Genomic DNA, 19,264 nt, shown 5'->3' on the forward strand with positions numbered 1-19,264 from the left:
ACAAAAAATTATGGTAAGATCTTCAGTCTGAAGTTTTCGTTATTTCCATTCTTCCTTCAAAACAGCCCCTAAGGATTCTTTTTATTAAACAAATAACCCCATGTTTCACAAATCTAACGTTAATTCATGCACATTAAAAAACATAAGACTATAAAAACACGGTCTATTTTGCAATAACAAAAGGCGCTAACTACAGAATATTAGCAGACAAAAGTGAGACCGTCGTCCGGTTTATCAACAATCCCGTGTGTAGACACTGAATTTCCTTCTAAATGTTTTTACCTGGAGAATCCTAATGTCTGAAGATCTATCCTTCAGTTACTGAGCAGATGCTTCCTGCAAAAAAAAACATAGTAAAACAAGAAAGTACCCTCTCTTGATTGGCGTAACAAGTTCAATACTCTGTATCCTTTTCTTGTGTATGGGAGCTCTTTGTTGGAGGAGATGTGTCAGAGATGAAACAACTGGAGATAGAGGTACAGTTTCAAACAACTTTGACCAAGGCAACAAGATTGGAGGAGGTGGCTTTGGATCTGTGTTTAAGGTACAAAACATAATCTCAAAGCTGTAAAAAATATTTGAGCAGTAATCTTATAGAAACTCAATGTAAAGAAGGTAATGTTAGAGAGAGATTTTTATTTAAATATAGGGAAAGCTAGCAGATGGAACACTGATTGCTTGTTTATGAATACACGGAAAATAATTGTCTCTCTGGTGCATTGTTTGGTAAGATTCACTTATTTTCTTGTAAAAGATCAAAAGTGGTTTCGTTAGATCTCTGTTGACTCGTTTACAGGAAAGAATAGTCAGAGACTTGAGTGGAAACAAGGCAGAAGATATGCATAGGAATAGCAAAAGGACTAATGTTTCTTCATGAGGAATCAACGTTTAAGATCATTCACCGAGACATCAAAGGAACCAATGTACTATTAGATAAGGACCTTAACGCTAAGATATCGGATTTCGGATTGGCTAGACTGCACGAAGATGAGAAGAGTCACATTAGCACCAGAGTTGCAGGAACAATGTAAGGTTTATATAAAGAAAGATATTATATGTTTTTAAACTAACAATGGTTCTGGTTTGCAGTGGATATATGGCTCCTGAATATGCAATGAGAGGTTATCTAACAGAAAAGGCTGATGTGTATAGCTTTGGCATTGTGGCAATGGAGATTGTTAGCGGAAAAAGCAATGCAAATTACACACCTGAACATGAATCTTGTGTTGGACTTATAGATTGGGTACTGACAAACTTTGTCTAAGAGACACATATAAATGATTGTTCATTGTTTAGTATGTGTAGATTTGTGTATTCAACGTGTGTGTTTATTAGAGAGCCAATGGCTGAGTATATATACAACAACGTAACTCAATCTCAACAAGGAAATTTGTCCTTATCTAGCTAAGAACATGGACTTATCAATACGTCCGTAATTATCGTAACACATATTCAATATATCCCCCAATACTCCCCTTCAAGTTGGAGCATGTGGATTCACTACGCCCAACTTGGACATGATGGTTTGAAATGGAACCCGGCCTAGCGCTTTTGTCAAAATGTCGGCGACTTGTGAATCAGACCTAATATGTTGCGTGACAATGAGACCAGAAGTTACAGCATCCCGTACTGAGTGACAATCACGTTCCAAGTGTTTTGTTCTCTCATGAAACACCGGGTTCGCTGCGATATGTATAGCAGCCTTATTGTCACAGAAGAATCTCGTAGGCCCAGGTTGTTCCGCGCCAAGTTCTTTGAGGAGACGACGTATCCACTTTGTGTATTCACAAGAGCTTCTCTACCTTCTTTTATTCCTTCATGGTGTTTTTACAATCTTTTCTAGGATTTCTTGCTGCACAAGAAAGGGGATTCTGTAGGAATTATAGATCCAGAGCTAGAGGGGAAGTTAGATTGAGCTGAGGCAGAGAGAATGATCAAACTTGGGCTTCTTTGCACAAACATGTCTCCTTCACTAAGACCAAATATGTCGGAAGTTGTGAAGATGCTCCAAGGAGAGACTGAGATAAAACAGAGCATCTCAGACCCTAGTGTGTACGGATATGACTTGCACTTCAAGGCAACATCAGAGACAGGTATGTCACCGATTCCTTCAGATTATGCCATGTCTGTTACATCGTCTTCTCCATCTTCTTACCATCTGTATCCACGAAGGCCTGAATCCATTGTTGTGAATAGAAGCCTAGTTTCATCTCCTTCTGCGTTTGCATAAGATATCTCTACAATTTTCTTTGATGTTTTTTTTTTTTGAACAGAGAGTTTTCGGTTCTTTGATACATGTATTGATACTCAACTTATTTCCAACCTATATAATATACTAGAATTTTTTTCGATATTATAAATGAAAGAAGGAAGAAAATCTCCAACAAGCTGAGTAAATCACAAACACTCTTTTAATTTTTTTATTTATTGATGTCAACAAAATATGGTTCTAATGATCTCCAACTTATAAAGTTTATATATATAAATATTGTCATTTTCAACATATATATATATATATATATATATATATATATATATATATATATATAACTTTCAGAATACAAGAATTGACACATTCTCGGCGGTAAAGCCCTTCACACCAGAAGAAGAATTAAGACTCAATTCTGCTTGTAGCTTTCTTGACCTATCGATAAACGAATAACATTAAAGATCATAATCTGAGTCTTCATAGTCCCAAGGCATAGTAACTAAATATCAGTATAGATTAAGAACAATCTATTGTTAAATTACAGTATAGTTTCTTACTTACCTCTTCATCCCAATTTGTAAGAAAGGTGATGATGGAGAGACATACACCTTGAACGATTAGTGCACATATAATTCCCAGCCAAAGCCCCTTAAATATTACAAAATTTTAGTTAATATAGAGCTAACTTTGTAACCGTTTAATCTTAGAGAGAGTTAGGGATGAGCAAACAGAGATTCAGAGTTGGGCTCTATTTAATTTACCCGACCACCCAAGTGAAAGTGAAAACCAAGTAACAATCCCACAGGAATTCCTACAAGATAATATGATCCAAGATTCACAACAGCTCCTATCTTCTGCCATCCACATCCTCTAGCAACCCCTTTCAACCATTAATAAAAAAAACAACATACCAAAATATTAAGCATGACAAAAAAAAGTAATAACGGTGCTTGTAAGTAAGGTGGTTTGCCTTTACTTGCAAAAACAAAAAAAAAAACAAAAACATGTTGCGTTTGAGTGAAGCATATAAATGACCTGAAAGAACACTTTGGAAGCTGTCTAAGCAATGGCCTAAGGCGAGAATCGGCAACATCGAGGCTACAAAGTTGACTACTTCTGGATCACTACTGTATGCGAATCCCCAAATCTTCCTTATCAATATCAATACCGAACCAACTAGTATGCTCTCTAAGATTGCGATGCTGATGACCACACGAACCGCAAGCTTAGCCACTTTGGGATTCCCTCCTCCTAACTCATTTGACACCCTTGTGCTATGGATAATAAAGAACAATTTAACAAATAAAGTTACATATGGTTATATTAAGTCTTCATGCGGTCATATATAAGGTTTGTACTGACCTTGCGGCGCCACTGAGGCCAAATGGGATCATCCAGATTGTTCCTGATGTATTAAGGCTGCAAAAAATTTCTTACTAAATCCACTCATAAACAATAACTAAACTTATTACATATGAGAAAGAGTATTATAATATATTCTGATTAGTTGGGTATCTCATTAATCACCACCGACTGAGATTTATATGATTTCAAGACATATTTATAATTATTTGCCTTTGGAAAGTAGATATACTATTTATGTTCTTACACATTTTATTTGTAATATGAAAAGATGTAATAACAGAACACAGTAATATATGTTTTGGTATTTGTGTTCATATCGAAAAGATAACAATTCATAAACCCTATATAGATTGATCCTTACCAGATTGATAGGACGGAAGTTTCTAAAACCGGGTTGGGAAGAAGTCCGGACGAGAGAACCATAAATTCAAAGGACCACATCTCTAGGCTGCTCAAACAACATCGCCGAAAATAAAGATGCTTTAAATGGATTCTAATTTAAGAAATAAAGTTGAGCAAGAACTACCAAATCTCAACATTATACAAAACTTGTTTCCCAAGTTGGTCGTTAGATAGACTTACCAGACCATAAATGCAGAAGGAATAGCAAGCTTCATAAAAGGGATGATATCACGTAGAGCCTCCTTAGAGAAACCGGTCCAGGTGAGTGAGCAAGAAGGCGAATACTTGACGTAACACGACAAGAGAATGACATTAAGCCAATACGATATGGCATTGGCCACAGCAGCTCCTCTAAACCCTAAACCAGATTTTAACACCAAGACCCAACAGAGGATCACATGAAGACAAGCGGTGACTCCAGAACACAAAACCACAGGAAATACATTGTTCTGCGCCTGCAGGAACCTGTTGAGACATTGGAGAAGACCATAGGCGAAGATGCTAGGGATCATGAACTTGGCGTAGGAGCCAGAGAGGTGTGCGATGGATTTATCTTGGCCGAAGAAGAGGAGGAAGTGCTCTGTGTTGGCCCAAATGATGGAGAGAGGAATAGAGTAGAGTGTAAGAACAAGCATTGCTCTTTGCATCTGTATGCCTAGCATTCCGTACAGCTTTGCTCCGTAGGATTGGCCACAAACTGTGTCCAACGCACTTGCTGTTCCCATCTGTTCAGAAGAGTATTTTTCTTTATGATTAGATTTTGCTTTCTTGCTTCACAAGTAAGCGGTCAACGAAAGTGTTGATATCATTCGATTTAAAAGTTTCGAGATCATTTACCGTTCAATGTATGACATATGTTAAAAAAAAAAAAAATTTAGACAAAGCAAGAACACCTTTGATTCTTTAACTTTGGCTCTTTTTTTCGAAACACGATCTTTAATTTTGGCATTTTCGCTTTTCTTCTTCAAATGACAAAATATTATTGTTTTTGTAGCATAATAAGACAATCAAATATGCATACGCAACTTGGAAATTCAAACAAGGTGGCTTAGTGGCCTGATAATGTACGTAGTAGCTGAAATATACATTTTCCATTTTCTATGTACTTTTTCTTTTATAAATCCATTTCGATATATGTATGTTGAAAGAAGCCTTGGGGATAATTAAAATTATAAGGGAAATTAAAATACTCAAAAATTACCTAATCTAATAGTATTTGTTACAAAATAATATATATCATTTCAGTTTTTTGAAATGTTTCACAATATAACATATAACTAGAGCTTGACCCGCGCATCCGCGCAGGTGTTAGTTTTTTTTTATAAATAAATATTTATTTGTATAAGTGATAATATATATTTTAAAATTTACCCGTTTATTTTTTTTTAATATGACATTTCTAAACACAATAATTTTATAGTTTATATTGAGTAGTTTTATTTTATCATGCAAACCCTTAGTTATATTATTCATTTATTTAGAATATGACCTGTAAAGTCACACAAATGTATTTTATTTTTTATCGATCAAATTTTTATGATTATATATAGTAAAATTGTTGTATAAACTTGTTTTATGGATCAAAATTTTATGATTATGTATAATAAAATTGTTGTATACTATTTATTATGTATTACTGGAATTAGTAAAATAATTACCGTATAATGTATGTAATTACGAAATGTATATATGGAATTAATTATTTTCAAACACACATACGTATAATAAAAAAGGAAAAGACAAAGAATATTAAAAGTTAGGTTTATTAATTATTGTTGCCATGATTTTTTAGTTAGAATTTGATTTTGGAAATACATTAATTGAAAAGAAAAGGCAAAAATCCTAAAAGATAGATTAATTAATAACTTCAGTGATATACCCTTGTAAATATAGTGAAAAACTAAGGGATAATCTAATTTTGTACTCCTCTTTTAATAGATTAGATACTTGATTAATATTTAAATATTTAAAGGTTGTTAATTTCATACATTTGGCAGACGTCATTATTTGAAATACTCAAATTTATTTTTTAATATAAAAAATAATTGTATTTATTATTCTCTCTCAAACTCGTGATTGATCCAGGAAGAAGCTGGATAATGAGACCCTAAAAGTTCCAATTATGGGAAAATGCCAAATCCTATACTGTAGCAAACTTCAGTTATTGAAAATGAAACATCTCCCGAAATAAAGAGACTAATTGTTTTTCTTTGTCAGAATGAGCTTTGATTGTAAAACAAAAACACTTTTCAGTTTTGAGTACCCAAGAAACAACGTTTAAGAATACCTTAAGGTTACAAACCCAAATTTGAGAAGTGATTTTCTATTAGTTAGGAATTTTATTTATTAACAATTCCTATTCAATTGCTGAGGAACGTGAGTAAAATTAATAAATATAATTTTCTTAATAAAATAGATCTTCAAGGATAAAGCCGAGATTTCCAGATTATAATATCTACAACAAGTGTGAAAATTTTAATTTTTAAATGTTGGAGTATTAATAGGATACTAAAAATAAGTCAAGAATTTATATATTTTTGTAGCAACTGAAAGTTGGGTCAGATGTTTTTCTAAAACTTTCCCATCTGTTAAAGACTTAAAAATAATCACACAACCAAGTTTCAGAGCCAGAATAATTTTTGTTGTAAATTTAAAAATGAGTAGATTATCATACTTGCTTAAGCATATTAGTGATTTTTAGATATACACATAACTTAAGGTTTTAAAACTGGTTTTCGCCGTTTAGACTTTAGATAGCCGATATATTATTACACCGGCCGGTACGTACAAAAATTCATTCATATAAATCTGCAGTTTTCTTAGATTGCTCAGCCGATGAATATATTTTTAACGGTAACCTCTTTTAACTATCGGTACTTTTTTATTTTTTTGAGAAAAAACTACTATCGGTATTTTGAACACTGCCAAATATGAGTATCACTATGGTAAAAGAAATGAAGTATGAATATAATGTGTATATATGTATAGAGAGAGTAGTAAGAGAGAAAAAAATTACTGACAAGGAAGGTGAAGCCGGTGACTGAGGCGAAAGAGGTGGCAACGGCGGCGGCAGAAAGAGGAAGGGAGCCAAGATGTCCTACGAACATAACTGAGATTACTTGCAGACAAAACTGAAGAAGACTCACTGCTATTAGTGGTCCAGCAAGCCATAGCTGCTTCTTCACTTCCTCCTTTATTCCACTACTCTTCTCTCCGATGAGAGGCCATGACAACACATGGTCTATCTCCTCCTTCATTATCGCTTTGCTGCAAAGAATGTGTAGATCCAAGAAAAGAAAGCAAAGTAACAAACTCTTTGATCCCTGTCTTTTGGGGATTCGTGTTGTGTTCAGTATCTCTCTACTGATCTGTGGAGAGAGATTAGTGTATTTATATTCTTTTAAGGATATAGAGACAATTACATGTGACCTATGTGCCTACCTACGTGTCTCCAGTACAGTGGAAAGTTGAACCATCCGAAAAAGTTTTGATAGGGAGATCAGAGATGAATGAACCCATCTCAATGTATAATGTATTATTGGTCCCTTAATTGGTGGGGGATCTTTTAGATAGCAACTAAAGTAGTATCTAGATGTTTTTTCTTTTCTTTTTAGGTTGGTGAAATATCAAGTTGTGATAGAAATATAAGATGTCTCTTATACGTTAACAAAAACTATAATACGGAAGATTTCTGTATTTCATGCATCATTAGTTCAATACAAGAAAACAGCCATTAGTGATGCACTAATCCGGTTCTTTTATTTGTTAATGTGATATTATGATAAATCAAATCTGGTCTTAATCAATCCCCGATCTCTAATGAGCTTTTGAAAAACTAATTAATAATCCCTCTAATTTTTTTTTAAGTTTCATTTTAGATTTATTTTCTTGTTTCAAAAGAGTATCATTCTACACTTTCAATGCAACTTTACATATTAAATCTATTTCTATCCTTTTAAATAATTAATAAATTTTTGATTTAAATTATTTTAATCAATATATTTTTATTTAAAAATCTTACATTAAATAAGAACATATTAGTATATTTTACAAAAAAAAAAAAAAAATTTATGTGAAATATGTTGAAGTGACATTTTTTTATGAAATGGAAGGAGTATAACACTTGTCAATGCTAATGCTATTAGAATTGTCTCAAATCCATTATTGGCAATTAGGAAGGGTGTATCGAATATTTTTAAAAACGTCTTAATATAAAAATGTGTACATTATCTGTTTCTTTCATCTACAGAGGAATAAAAATCTTTCCTAAGACGCCAAGGACAACTGAAAGATTTCTTATTTATTCATGTATACATTATTTCTTTCTTTCATCTTCTAGTACAAGAACTAACTTACACTGTCTTAAAAAGAATTGACGTCTGAACAAACTTTGGGACAGTGGACTCATGGCGAGGATTGAATTTGATAGGCGTGAGTTTCTTTTATTGCGTCTTTCCGTCTCATGAGACATATAGTTGGAGGAGCAAAACCAGTTTAATCTCTATTATAAAAAAAGCACAAGACAAAGAGACGGATTGGATCTCATGAGTCATGACATGAGAACCGTGGTGGACGTGCACGTGGTTAAAGTTATTCGGTGCCAAACACATAAGTCAATAGAGCGAAAAATCTGATTGGTTCTGGTTCATCATATATATCCCTTATGTAAATCGCTTTTTTTAATCTTTTACAAAAAAAAAAAAATCGCTTTTTAAAGCTTTATGACTTGGTTCTATGCAAGTTCTATGTAAAAAAAAGTTTTTGGTAACTTTTCTAATAAAAATAATATTAAGAGAAAGAAACGCTAGACAAATATTACGACAAATCTAACACTATTAAAAGGAGAATAAGAAGCCTCCTAAATTATGCCACCTCATCAAAAAATTCACAACCTATCAAATTGCCATGTCATCATAAATAACAAAAAAAATTCATGTCATCACAAATAACAAAAAAAAAAATATTTTACGTCAATTTATTACTTTGCGATCTCTCTTTTCGTTTTCTTCCTCAAATCAATTTATCCCTTTAATATTCATTTTCTCAATCCTAGGCGGATCTGATTCCGATCTATGTTTCTCTGTTACTTGATTCGATTACTCTGTTACTATGTTCTTTGTTACTGTTACTTGCTTTGTCCCATCGGTACGTTTAATCTTCCTGCTGCTTTTACGAGTCAGGAGAACGTTACGATTTCTTTGTTTCATCATCGTTACGAAGCTTTTGTGAGATTGTTTTTGCTGATATTTTGTTTTGATTTGGTTTATGACAGATCATTAACGATCGTGAGCGGGAAGATCAAGGGGATTCGGATTCGTGACCTTCAAGGATGAAAAATCGATGAGGGATGCTATTGATGAGATGAACGGAAAGGAGCTCGACGGACGTACCATCACCGTCAACGAGTCTCAGTCTAGAGGAAGCGGCGGTGGAGGAGGCCGTGGTGGAGGTGAATACGGTGGCCGTGGAGGTGGCGGTATGACACTTTTAGCTTTTCCGATTTATTAATGGTTGATTTATATATAAGATTGAACGATGGCCAAATTAGATTCTCACTTTCTCTCGCTATTAGATTTCTGGATTATGATCGTATTGGTTTCAACCCCCAAAATCAATGCGTGGAAGGATTCAGATTTGTTATCCTCATGTAATTTTAAGTTAGTTCTCTCATTATTGTATCTTTTCGCATGAACATTGTAATTGAAAGTGAGTATGTATGTCTTTTTTATAGATTGTGGATCTCTGGATCAACATGGGTTTGCAAGGGACAAAATCTGGGTAATCGATGACAATCTACCTCTACGAGTTCTTAAAATCATCATTAGTTGATCTTCATCTCAAACCATCAGAAGAGGACTTAAAGCAATGGTCTGACACAGGGCCGTCTCAAATTAATTTTAGGCCATGTTCAAAATAAATTTTAATCGTACATTTTATCGAGTAATTTTAAAATTTAATAAATGTGTCTGATTTTTTTAATTATAAATTTTAAATTTAGCATTATATCTAAAATTTTAAAGTTTTTTTACCATAATTTATCTATATATTTTGAAAAATCCTTAAATTTTTTATTTTTATATTTTGGGGCCCTGTTCGACCGCTCCACTTGCGCGTGCTGTTAGACGGCCCTGGTCTGACAGATAAAAGTAAAACCATCATCATCCTTTTATGTTCTTTATCTTTATAGATTCTGAATTTTATATGTGTGTTTCCTTTTTGAGTTATGGGTTTCACTTGCTATAGATAGCCACTCAACATTGATTTCTTTAGGAACATCAATGGCAAACCCTTCAGATTCTTATTTGCATATCAAACTTACCTTGCTGTCTCAGATATAAGGTTGTTTGTACTCTTTATAAAATATATATTATCAGCAAAATATTCTGTGTTTGATGAATATTCTACGTGAAACTTCAGATTTATTATTTACTCAAGTAAATTCATCTGTTAGGGTTTTTTTAACAATAAGTTCTCAGGCAGAAGACACAAAATATATATTCACTTTGTAGTGTGATGTAATACAGTCTCTTGCATCATCAAAATCTAATAAAATTTGAAGATTTACAATTTTTGTATTGATGATCTACTCACTAACAAAACTTGTATTTGCTTATTTCTTTCGGGTTTATGAGTCACACCGGTGAAGTGTGAGAAGAGTTTGGATGGTCGTTGTCGTCCTCCACAGAGGTTTTGGTAGAAGAGATGAGGACAGAGGGCAAGTGGTGTGAGAACAGAGCCAAAGGTGAATACAATCAAGATGAAATATGTGTTTGCATGAAGGCATTTCCACCAACTCTTTCTTTAACTCAAATTCTCACAAACATACGCAATATCTGCACCATTTTTTCATTAAATTAGTCAAACTTTAGATTTACCAAAACAAGCAACAACCAAAGATAATATTAAACACAAAGACATGAAACTATATAATATATTCAAATTAGGATTGATTTTATATATATCTTGATTTTTGTCTAAAATCTTGATTTTGGTCTTATCTAGAAAGTTGTTCAAAAAAAAAAGGTCTCATATTTAAAAGGCATCTCAATTCGTATATTTCAACTTCTAATAGGATCATTCTCAGACATCTCAATTCGTATATCAACTCTGTTAACATAATTATTTAAAAGAATCTTGATAATTAAAGTTCAGCCTCATGAGAATTCATAAATGGTAAGATTAAATATGCCACGTAGAAGATTTGATAGATTCATACGAATACAAAGACGCTGGAACTCTATGTTCATAGGTCAGGTGAAGGAAGTAAAGTAACTTCAAAGAATCTCCGCTTTGTAAGAAACAAAGGCGTAAACTATATTGTTTTCAAGTTACCATTAAACAAGTTTTGTATTTGATAGACATATAATTGTCTTTCAATCCATAAGATCTGAATATTATAAAAGTGTTATAGAAAATTAATCCGAGCTTAGCCCGGAAAAGGCCCTAGTGAAACTAATACTAAAGAAATATAATACCACAACAAGAGGGGAAAGACAGGGCCGAGCATAGACTGCTTAGGACGTCATATTTTAAAGGAAAATTTTAATTGTATATAGGGCATTAAAAAAATTTACATGAATAACAAAGACAAAGTTTTAAGTGAGATTAGGATGTCAAGAAAAAAATGAAAATGTTGGACTGACACTGGGAAAATATAACGACTTGAAACTAATTATAGAAAACACTCCCAAAACCAAAGACAATCTAGCATCTTGCAGGCCTTTGACACAAGCTTTCAACCAAACCAGAGACAAGCTCTCAACTAATATACTTTAAAAATGATTATTACTTCTTTCGGCATTTTAAATTATTTACTGTGTTGCCCAAAAAAAAATTATTTATTGTAAACTGTAAAATGTTATCAAGCGGATATAATCATGAATCTTTGTTCAGACTAATAATATAATGATATAATATAACAACAATGATATTCTGACAGATCATCAAACTGGAATGCTTATAATTTGATGTATATGAAGTTTATAATAACTTTGAAAAAAATAACAAATTCAAGATCTGATTACAATTAACAAATGAACAAAATGGTATGTAAAGTTTCAGTCAAAAATGTGGTTTTGAATAAACTATAGCTTCTCTTCTTATATCTTAAAACATTGCGAGAAGCTTACTTGCTTTTCTTCTTCCCAGCCGGTTTCTTCTGACCACTCCTGAACTTTTGGAACTTAGTAGTGGCAAGTGCTTCCGCAGCGCTCTTACCTTCCAACCTCTTCGTCAGCTTAACCACACTAGACATACCTCTGACTGCAACCGCCCTCTGATCTGGTCTACGGCTCATCATCTTGCGGTCAAGTGGCCAATACGCATACGGTTCAAGCTTATCTTTCCTCTTGAGATCCCCACTTGCCTTTTTGCTTGCATACTCTTTCCCTGTGTAAGCGTATCCAGACTCTGATATCTTTAGCCTCTTCTGGTTCTTCCTCGATGTGTTTACAGAGAACCTGCTCTTGGCATCCGAATCTGCATCAGAGATTTCTTTTCTTTTGGCTCTCTCTCCTTCGTAGATGATTAGCCGTCCTTCCGCATCAAACTCTGCTTCTTCATCCGAGTCAGCTTTCCGTTTTCTGCCAAGCTCGCTTGATCGAAGAGCTGATCTTGTTTTGTATCGGTCCATTAAGTCTAGCGGTTCATCATCTGACTCGTCAACTTCGAGATGACTCTGCCTCGGATGTTTCTTGGATCTGTAATACGCCACCATCAGTTTGGCTAGTGTAATATTCAAAAGCTAAAGATTATTGCGAGAATGTAAAACCAACCTTAGAGCAGATGCTTTGGATTTCAACGTCTTACTACGGCCATTCGATTCCCCATCCATGTAGTCTCCATCGCTGTCCTCGTCTTCATCCGCAAAATCAGAAAATATCTTTGTATCATTCCAACGGCTGGCCCTGGAAGACAAAAAAATGAAGAACATGCATTACTTGACTACTCAGAAGCTCCTATGTGATTATCTGTCAACTGAGTTGGGAAAGGTACTTTGATGAAGTTTCTTTTGAATGCTGAGATCTACTCATCTCAGAGCCAGCTGCATATTTCCTCTCTTTACGTTCCTTGACCTGAGATTAAAACCAAGAGAAGATGTATGGTATACACTACCCAGACACTGAAATTTTAGACAACTTTGAAAAATGTTAGCAAACCTTTCGGATGTTTGTCAGGAGTTTCATATGTTCCTCAGGCATCACAGACTTGACAGCCTCAGTACCACATTTCTTGATTAGCATCTCCAACAATAGCCTCACCTATTATACCAACATGACTCTTCAAAATAGGACAAGAAGCAGCAAAAACAAATCCTAATTTATTATATATATACACAACTAGTATGTATGCCTGCGAAAAAAACATACTACAAGAGAGGTATTTGAATCAAACCTTTGCTTTAAAAAGGTTTTTGGTTCCTTCTGGCCACTTAAGTAAGCCTTCAACAATGCTCTTTAAGTTTGCGTGTAGTCCTTCAACGGGTGATTTAGCCACCAACACCTTTAACAAACCTAAATTTGCCTGTTTTCCAGAATAGATTGGTTCCAAGTTTCAGAAAGAGAAAATGGCTAACTTGCAGCAACATATAGTCGTGGCTTCTTTATAGAGAAGATAGATAAACTCACTTTTGTGATTTCCTTATTTTTCCTCTGAAGGAGAAGAAATGTTGAAGGAAGCAAATTGTAAGCACTAGCTATGAGATCGGGAAACTCATAGGTCAAACGAGCTACTCCCTTAACGGCAGCACTAATCATCTGGGGTTTTTCTCCAGCCAAGCAACCAACCACCTGTGACGGTTATGGCAGAGGTAAACAACCAATCTTGACGCAAAAAGGGAAAACAAATGTTACTGTCACTTGTTAAGATTAGATTAAACATACCATATTGAAGTAACCATGTAATTTCTCATTGTCTCCACCATTTTCCTCATCTGCGTATGCATGTCCAATCTGAACAAGCACGTCATAGGCTCTGCTTCTTGTTTTCTTATTTACCTGCAGAAACAGCAGAGATCTGAATAATGATTCTTGCACTATCATTAGTTTAAACACAAACAGTTTCAAGCAATGTTTAGTACCTCCTTTAAGGCAAGTATAACTTCGGGTAGAAATGAAGAAACAATGTCCTTTCTCGCCTTTAAATCATCCTGTACGGGGGAAAAACATCAGATTTAGCGTAATGCATTTCGTCAAAATACACATAAAGCTACAAGGTTTAGCTTCTTACCGTCTTTGACGCATAAGCTAACAGGAAGTATAAGCAATCAAGTTTATGGCGCTTAGCAGAGACATGGCATATATTGTGCATCAGCTCAAGCAACTCCTCGAGGTTCTTTGAAACAAATCCATCAGAACTCTGGCCACAGAAACATTTATAACGAAGACATTAGTCAATGATTTATTTTAAAAACGAAAGCTTAAGTTAATGGCTTCGAAGGACCTAAAGAAACTGCATCAATGTATAGGGGTAATTACTTATTATTAGCCATCTACTGTTGAACGTCAAGTAAGCAAGCATATATTATCTTGATGACGTGCAAACAAAATGTAATCACCGCATCCTAGCAATGAAATTTAGATTCTAAAGCGAGGATAAAATTAGTCAATTACGCACAAAAGGAATCAATATACTTGACATGGTTAAGCATGGAATCTTAAGGCAAAGGAAGCAATACCTTTAAGATAACTGAAAGAACTTTGTACGCCTTCTTTTGAATTTGGCCCTTGGGATCCTGCAGTTTAAGATCCACATCAGTATATACTAAAGTCATCTTGGCGTAGTAATGAATCACAGCCACACCCAGCACAATAAATCAACTTACAAACCTGCATTGCAGGCTTCAAGGAACTGAATACGGTATCTACTTCTTGACCATCCAAACCAGGCAAAAGAGAAACTAACAGATCAAACAACCTTGCCCTGGAATAAAAAGTAGACAATAATGTCAACTCTGGCTCAATAGCAACTAACAAAACCAGAAACACATTTGGAAATAACAGTACCTAAGGTTTGAAGAAGAATTTTTGTCTGCGGCATTATCCACGTCCATCCCACTAACAAAACTTTCATCTTCTGCAATGGCAGTTTTCGTAGCCATTAACAGCTCTCGCAATGTCTTGAAAAGTAGCTTTGAAACAGTCTTTTTCTCCGCTATGGAAGCCAAATTCCCTATCGCAGACTGAAAGTAAGACAACAAAAATTATCAAATACTCTGATAAGCTCTCATAACGTTAAGGATATCTAATTAGAGAGGGACAGAGACAAACCACACAAGAAAAAAAAATAGAACAAACTTTGGTGACATTTAGTGAGCTCTTTAAGATTGTTAGTTACCTGAAGAGAACCGCCATCATCTTTGCCAGATTCATGAAATATCTTCGACAAAACATCCAATAATTTAGGAGCACACGACCGCATAACTTCCAAATTAGCTGCCGCATGGTGTGAATCATAACGAGTAATAGCTCGAACCAACGCAGGACTTGCTGCATCATTGACAGGTACTTCCTTACCCTCCACAACATCCTTATTTTGCTGAATTAGAATATTCAAACTGGTGCATATAACTCCACGGGTTTCAGCCTGCGTTTGAAGAGCTCCACACAATATTCGCCCCAGATCCTCAAAGCTCTCCGCGGTATCCACAGGATAATTACAAAATGAAGGTAACAGAGCCCATAATGAGTATACAAGAGAATCCACACTCCTAGATGCTGCAGTAAGACCTTGGAGCTTGAGCTGCCATCAAAAACAATTAGCATCATTAGAGAGCAATAAAATAAGATAAAAAAATTATACTCCGGGTAAAGATGAAATTACCTGTTGAGCTTTATGGCTCATTGTTTCGACCATTCTAAAAATAGTCTCTGTGAAGAAACTCAGCCGTCCTCCAACTGTGTATTGCTTCAGGATTGGGAAGAGCCAAACGTTTACCTCAGACAGATCACTCGCCTCAAGGTTTAAACGCACAATGTTTAGAAATGTTTCAGGTCCCATAGCACCAAGGGCCGATCCTACACACTCATGCAACTGGGGATCGCCAACAAAGATAACACCAGTCAAACAAACAGTCAGGAATCATTCATTTCTACAGAAGTAGAAAAGGATCACCACACGAAGTGTACCCAAAAGATTAAGCATTTTGAGACTTTAAAAAGAAATCAACACAGCCCAATATCTTTCCACATAGTTTCAAACACAGCATGCTATTGCTTCCCACAACTCGCTATGTCGATAACCTAACGGTAAAGAGTCTAAAGACTATTGTAATCCGATCACAACTGACATAACTATCTCAAGTACTTATACTTCAATCTAGAACCTGAGCAGATGGTCATTAGGATCCAATAGTAGAACGGTACAGTTACCTGCTTCCTATAAGGAAAGCCTTCATCAGGTAAATCTTGCATATCTGATAAGTCCTCAAGGGTCTTCCTCATAAAATATGAAGATTCTTCCCCTGAAAATTAAATGAACGGCACATTACAACTAAGCAAACAATTGCTCAAAATAACTACAAAGAAACAAGACAGAATAACAAAAATTACCTAATTTATTGAACATGGTCGAAACAACTTGAAAAGCCATGTCCCAGACCGCATGGTACTTGTAATCAAGCAAACTTTCAACCGTTGCACACAGTTTTTCAATGACTGTTGGACTAGACTTCTTTACATCCAACTTTGAATTCTGGATTCCGTTGACGCCTTCTCTGATCAAGCTTTCATCAATGCATGAACATATCAAACTCTTCAATGCATCTGTTGCTGCAAAGATTGCCTCCTCATGTTCAGATGCAATAATATCTGCCAAAGGCAAAGATCATGGCAACAATCAGATAAACCGCATTGACAAAAAAAAAAAACAGGAAGGAGCAGAGATACAACAGCATACCTTTCAGACCATTGAACACACCAGGAAGCTTAACCACGCAAACATCTCTGTTTAGAGAAAAAGCCCTCACCATCCCAACTTTAAACAAACGTGCTGTGGAGGTCATGGCATCAGCAGATGTTTCCGGCGCCGAGAACAGTACAGCAGCGTGATACAACACTTCCACAAGCGCCTCAACTGGAACCTCAGATGTTGGATTGAGACAAAGCGCGTTTAAAGAGTCTATCACTGGCCTTGCAACGAATGCATCTCGCGTAACCATCAGCATCTTAAATCCCTCAATCACAGTAGCTACATGTTTCTTAGACATCAGGGCCACGCATTCTTTTAGAGTGCTGAGAAGGTAAAGCACTTGCTGTGCTCCTTCGGCAGAGCGAGCTTCTGAGTTATGAGCGAGATCTAAATGTTTCTGGAACGATTCTGCGATGGTTCCACTCACTGATTGACATGCCTTTGTACCACGAGTTTTCTCCAGGACATCACGGAGACACGAGTTTGCTAGCTTTCTTACCTTTCCATCTGAATGAGTTGCAAGATTCAGCAAGACGCTGTGAGCTTCAGAGACTTCGTTCCCCATCGTGAGGAGATGAACTAAACACTTCAATGCCGAGATCAAGCACTCAGGTGTAACTGATCTTAGACGCAGAACGCTGAGGACGAGACGCAAAGCCAAACCATTCCTCTTCAATACTCCAGCTGAGACTTTAGGGAACACAAGTGAAAGGATGACAACATGTGGCTGGACTACATCCATAGGTGGTTCAGCGTCTGAAGACAAGAGGCTGTCCAGCGAGCTGCACGTGGCGGCGAAGTAAGCCACAGGCGTCCGGCTATGGTTACCTTCCGCTAGAGCTTTTGATAGCTCGTCGATCACAGCGCAGAGGTGGTTAAGGTCTGGTCGTTTGGATTGGGATAAGCGAGAGAGCATGAACTCCCCAAAATCACCGGAAACAGGAAGGTCTGGTTCTGAAGGTGTGAGGCACAAGCTGGTTTCAATGCCGAGACATAATGATTCCATAACTAGGCTCCGTTTACTTGACTAGTCCAGGTGGAAATGTCTACAAATAGAACAGGAACTATTAGGTTTTGTTTGAGATTGTGATGAGAAACAAAAAAAAAAAGACAGAACCTTTTAATGCAATTGTAACTAATCAAAAGCTGAAAACAGTGTTCGTAATGTTCAAGTGTAAGATGGAGATTCTGATGATATGTGAAACACTAAAAGAGAGAACTTTATCATGTGTTTGTAACTAATCAAAAGCTGAAACAAACTTGGTAATTATCATTACAACTGAAACTAAGCATCGGAGCATGTAATGATCAAAACTCTACAAAAAAAATTGTACAAGACCACAGATAGCTTTTAAATGTATGGTCTCAGAAAACATGAACTAAGCGAGTAAAGCTTCGAACTTTAGACTGAAAGAATTAGGAGGAGGAGAGGAGGATAAAGTTATTCGAGATTCTAACCTGGATATAGCGAAGGAGGAGACCCTTCGTGGAGTTTGTTGCTGCTCGAAGTCTGAATGTCTGATGTTGGCGGCAATGAAACGAGAAGCCTTTTAGGGTTCTCTCTCACGAAATTTAATCCACGGTTTAATATTTAATCCAGTTTTATCATTTTAAAGCGGTTTTAACCAAAAGATTGCGGTTTAACCGGTCCAACGGACCGATACGGTCTCCCTTTAAATAACATTGATTTATACGATTAAATTTAAACGTCCTTTTTCTTCATAGTTAATCCAGTATTAAAAACACTATAAAGTAAATTCTTGAGTTGGTTGTATGTTGGATTTACCGATAGATTAGTTATGTTTCTTATTCAAATTACTTTAACTAAGTCACGAATAATATATATATGTCAAATATAAATTTACTTTGCTCCTATAGGCTACTAGTTGTTTGTAAGACTTGTTTGTGGGGAAGAACAATACAGAAGCAAGTCAGTCAAACAACCAAAGAGCGCCAAAGAGACCACAGACGCCAATGATCTTTTAAACGATGTCTTCAAACATTGTCATCCTCATAAGCTACCTTGTCATAGAAGTAACCTATCATTTTCACCAGAAGAAGATGCGATCCGATGGGGCTACTCGCGATTGAAATCGCGAAGTAAATCGTTCCCATATGGCTGGTATCAAATGTCTCTGATGTGATTGTCGCCTTGAGCAACCACTGGGAACACTATGTTATATACTAATGATTTTGAAGTGAGTTAAATCAAAGTGTTCCTGTCACATTTGTTGGTACTGTATATATTTAAGGTCAAGATTAGAAAAATTATCACTAGTAGAAAAAAAAATATAGAAAATGAATATCAAATTTTGAGGTTATATAAATAGGGATTTAATAGACTGTAAATGATTGGTCATAAAATCTATATATATTACAAAC

At 35.5% G+C, this 19,264-nt stretch overlaps 3 protein-coding genes across 4 annotated transcripts in view; 1 reads left to right on the forward strand and 2 right to left on the reverse strand.

The window, feature by feature from the left end:
- The window catches only part of LOC117134085, a 905,201-nt gene that overhangs the window by 175,047 nt on the left and 710,890 nt on the right, over window positions 1–19,264 (forward strand). The gene's annotated exons all lie outside the window — the stretch shown is intronic.
- LOC103867462 (protein DETOXIFICATION 15) lies at window positions 2,256–7,360 on the reverse strand. Its single transcript, XM_033291761.1, has 8 exons — window positions 6,997–7,360; window positions 4,157–4,701; window positions 3,936–4,022; window positions 3,572–3,628; window positions 3,245–3,483; window positions 2,971–3,089; window positions 2,771–2,857; window positions 2,256–2,644 (listed from the first exon to the last, which is right to left on the reverse strand). Exons 1-8 carry the CDS (start codon window positions 7,231–7,233, stop codon window positions 2,612–2,614), a joined length of 1,404 nt encoding a protein of 467 aa, XP_033147652.1. The 5' UTR covers window positions 7,234–7,360; the 3' UTR covers window positions 2,256–2,611.
- Window positions 11,893–18,478, reverse strand: LOC103867463 (RRP12-like protein). 2 transcript variants are annotated; one of them, XM_033291721.1, is made up of 18 exons: window positions 18,341–18,478; window positions 16,871–17,928; window positions 16,525–16,782; window positions 16,345–16,436; window positions 15,797–16,006; window positions 15,311–15,715; window positions 14,980–15,155; window positions 14,803–14,896; window positions 14,652–14,708; window positions 14,204–14,332; window positions 14,055–14,123; window positions 13,858–13,971; window positions 13,603–13,764; window positions 13,370–13,498; window positions 13,135–13,236; window positions 12,971–13,050; window positions 12,763–12,882; window positions 11,893–12,675 (listed from the first exon to the last, which is right to left on the reverse strand). In XM_033291721.1, exons 2-18 carry the CDS (start codon window positions 17,886–17,888, stop codon window positions 12,102–12,104), a joined length of 3,789 nt encoding a protein of 1,262 aa, XP_033147612.1. In that variant the 5' UTR covers window positions 17,889–17,928; window positions 18,341–18,478; the 3' UTR covers window positions 11,893–12,101. The 2 variants fall into 2 exon arrangements, with proteins under 2 accessions (XP_033147612.1, XP_009143782.1); XM_009145534.3 differs by having other exon boundaries at window positions 12,751–12,882.

The sequence above is a fragment of the Brassica rapa genome, chromosome A05 (assembly GCF_000309985.2).
Source record: "Brassica rapa cultivar Chiifu-401-42 chromosome A05, CAAS_Brap_v3.01, whole genome shotgun sequence".
NCBI lineage: Eukaryota > Viridiplantae > Streptophyta > Magnoliopsida > Brassicales > Brassicaceae > Brassica > Brassica rapa.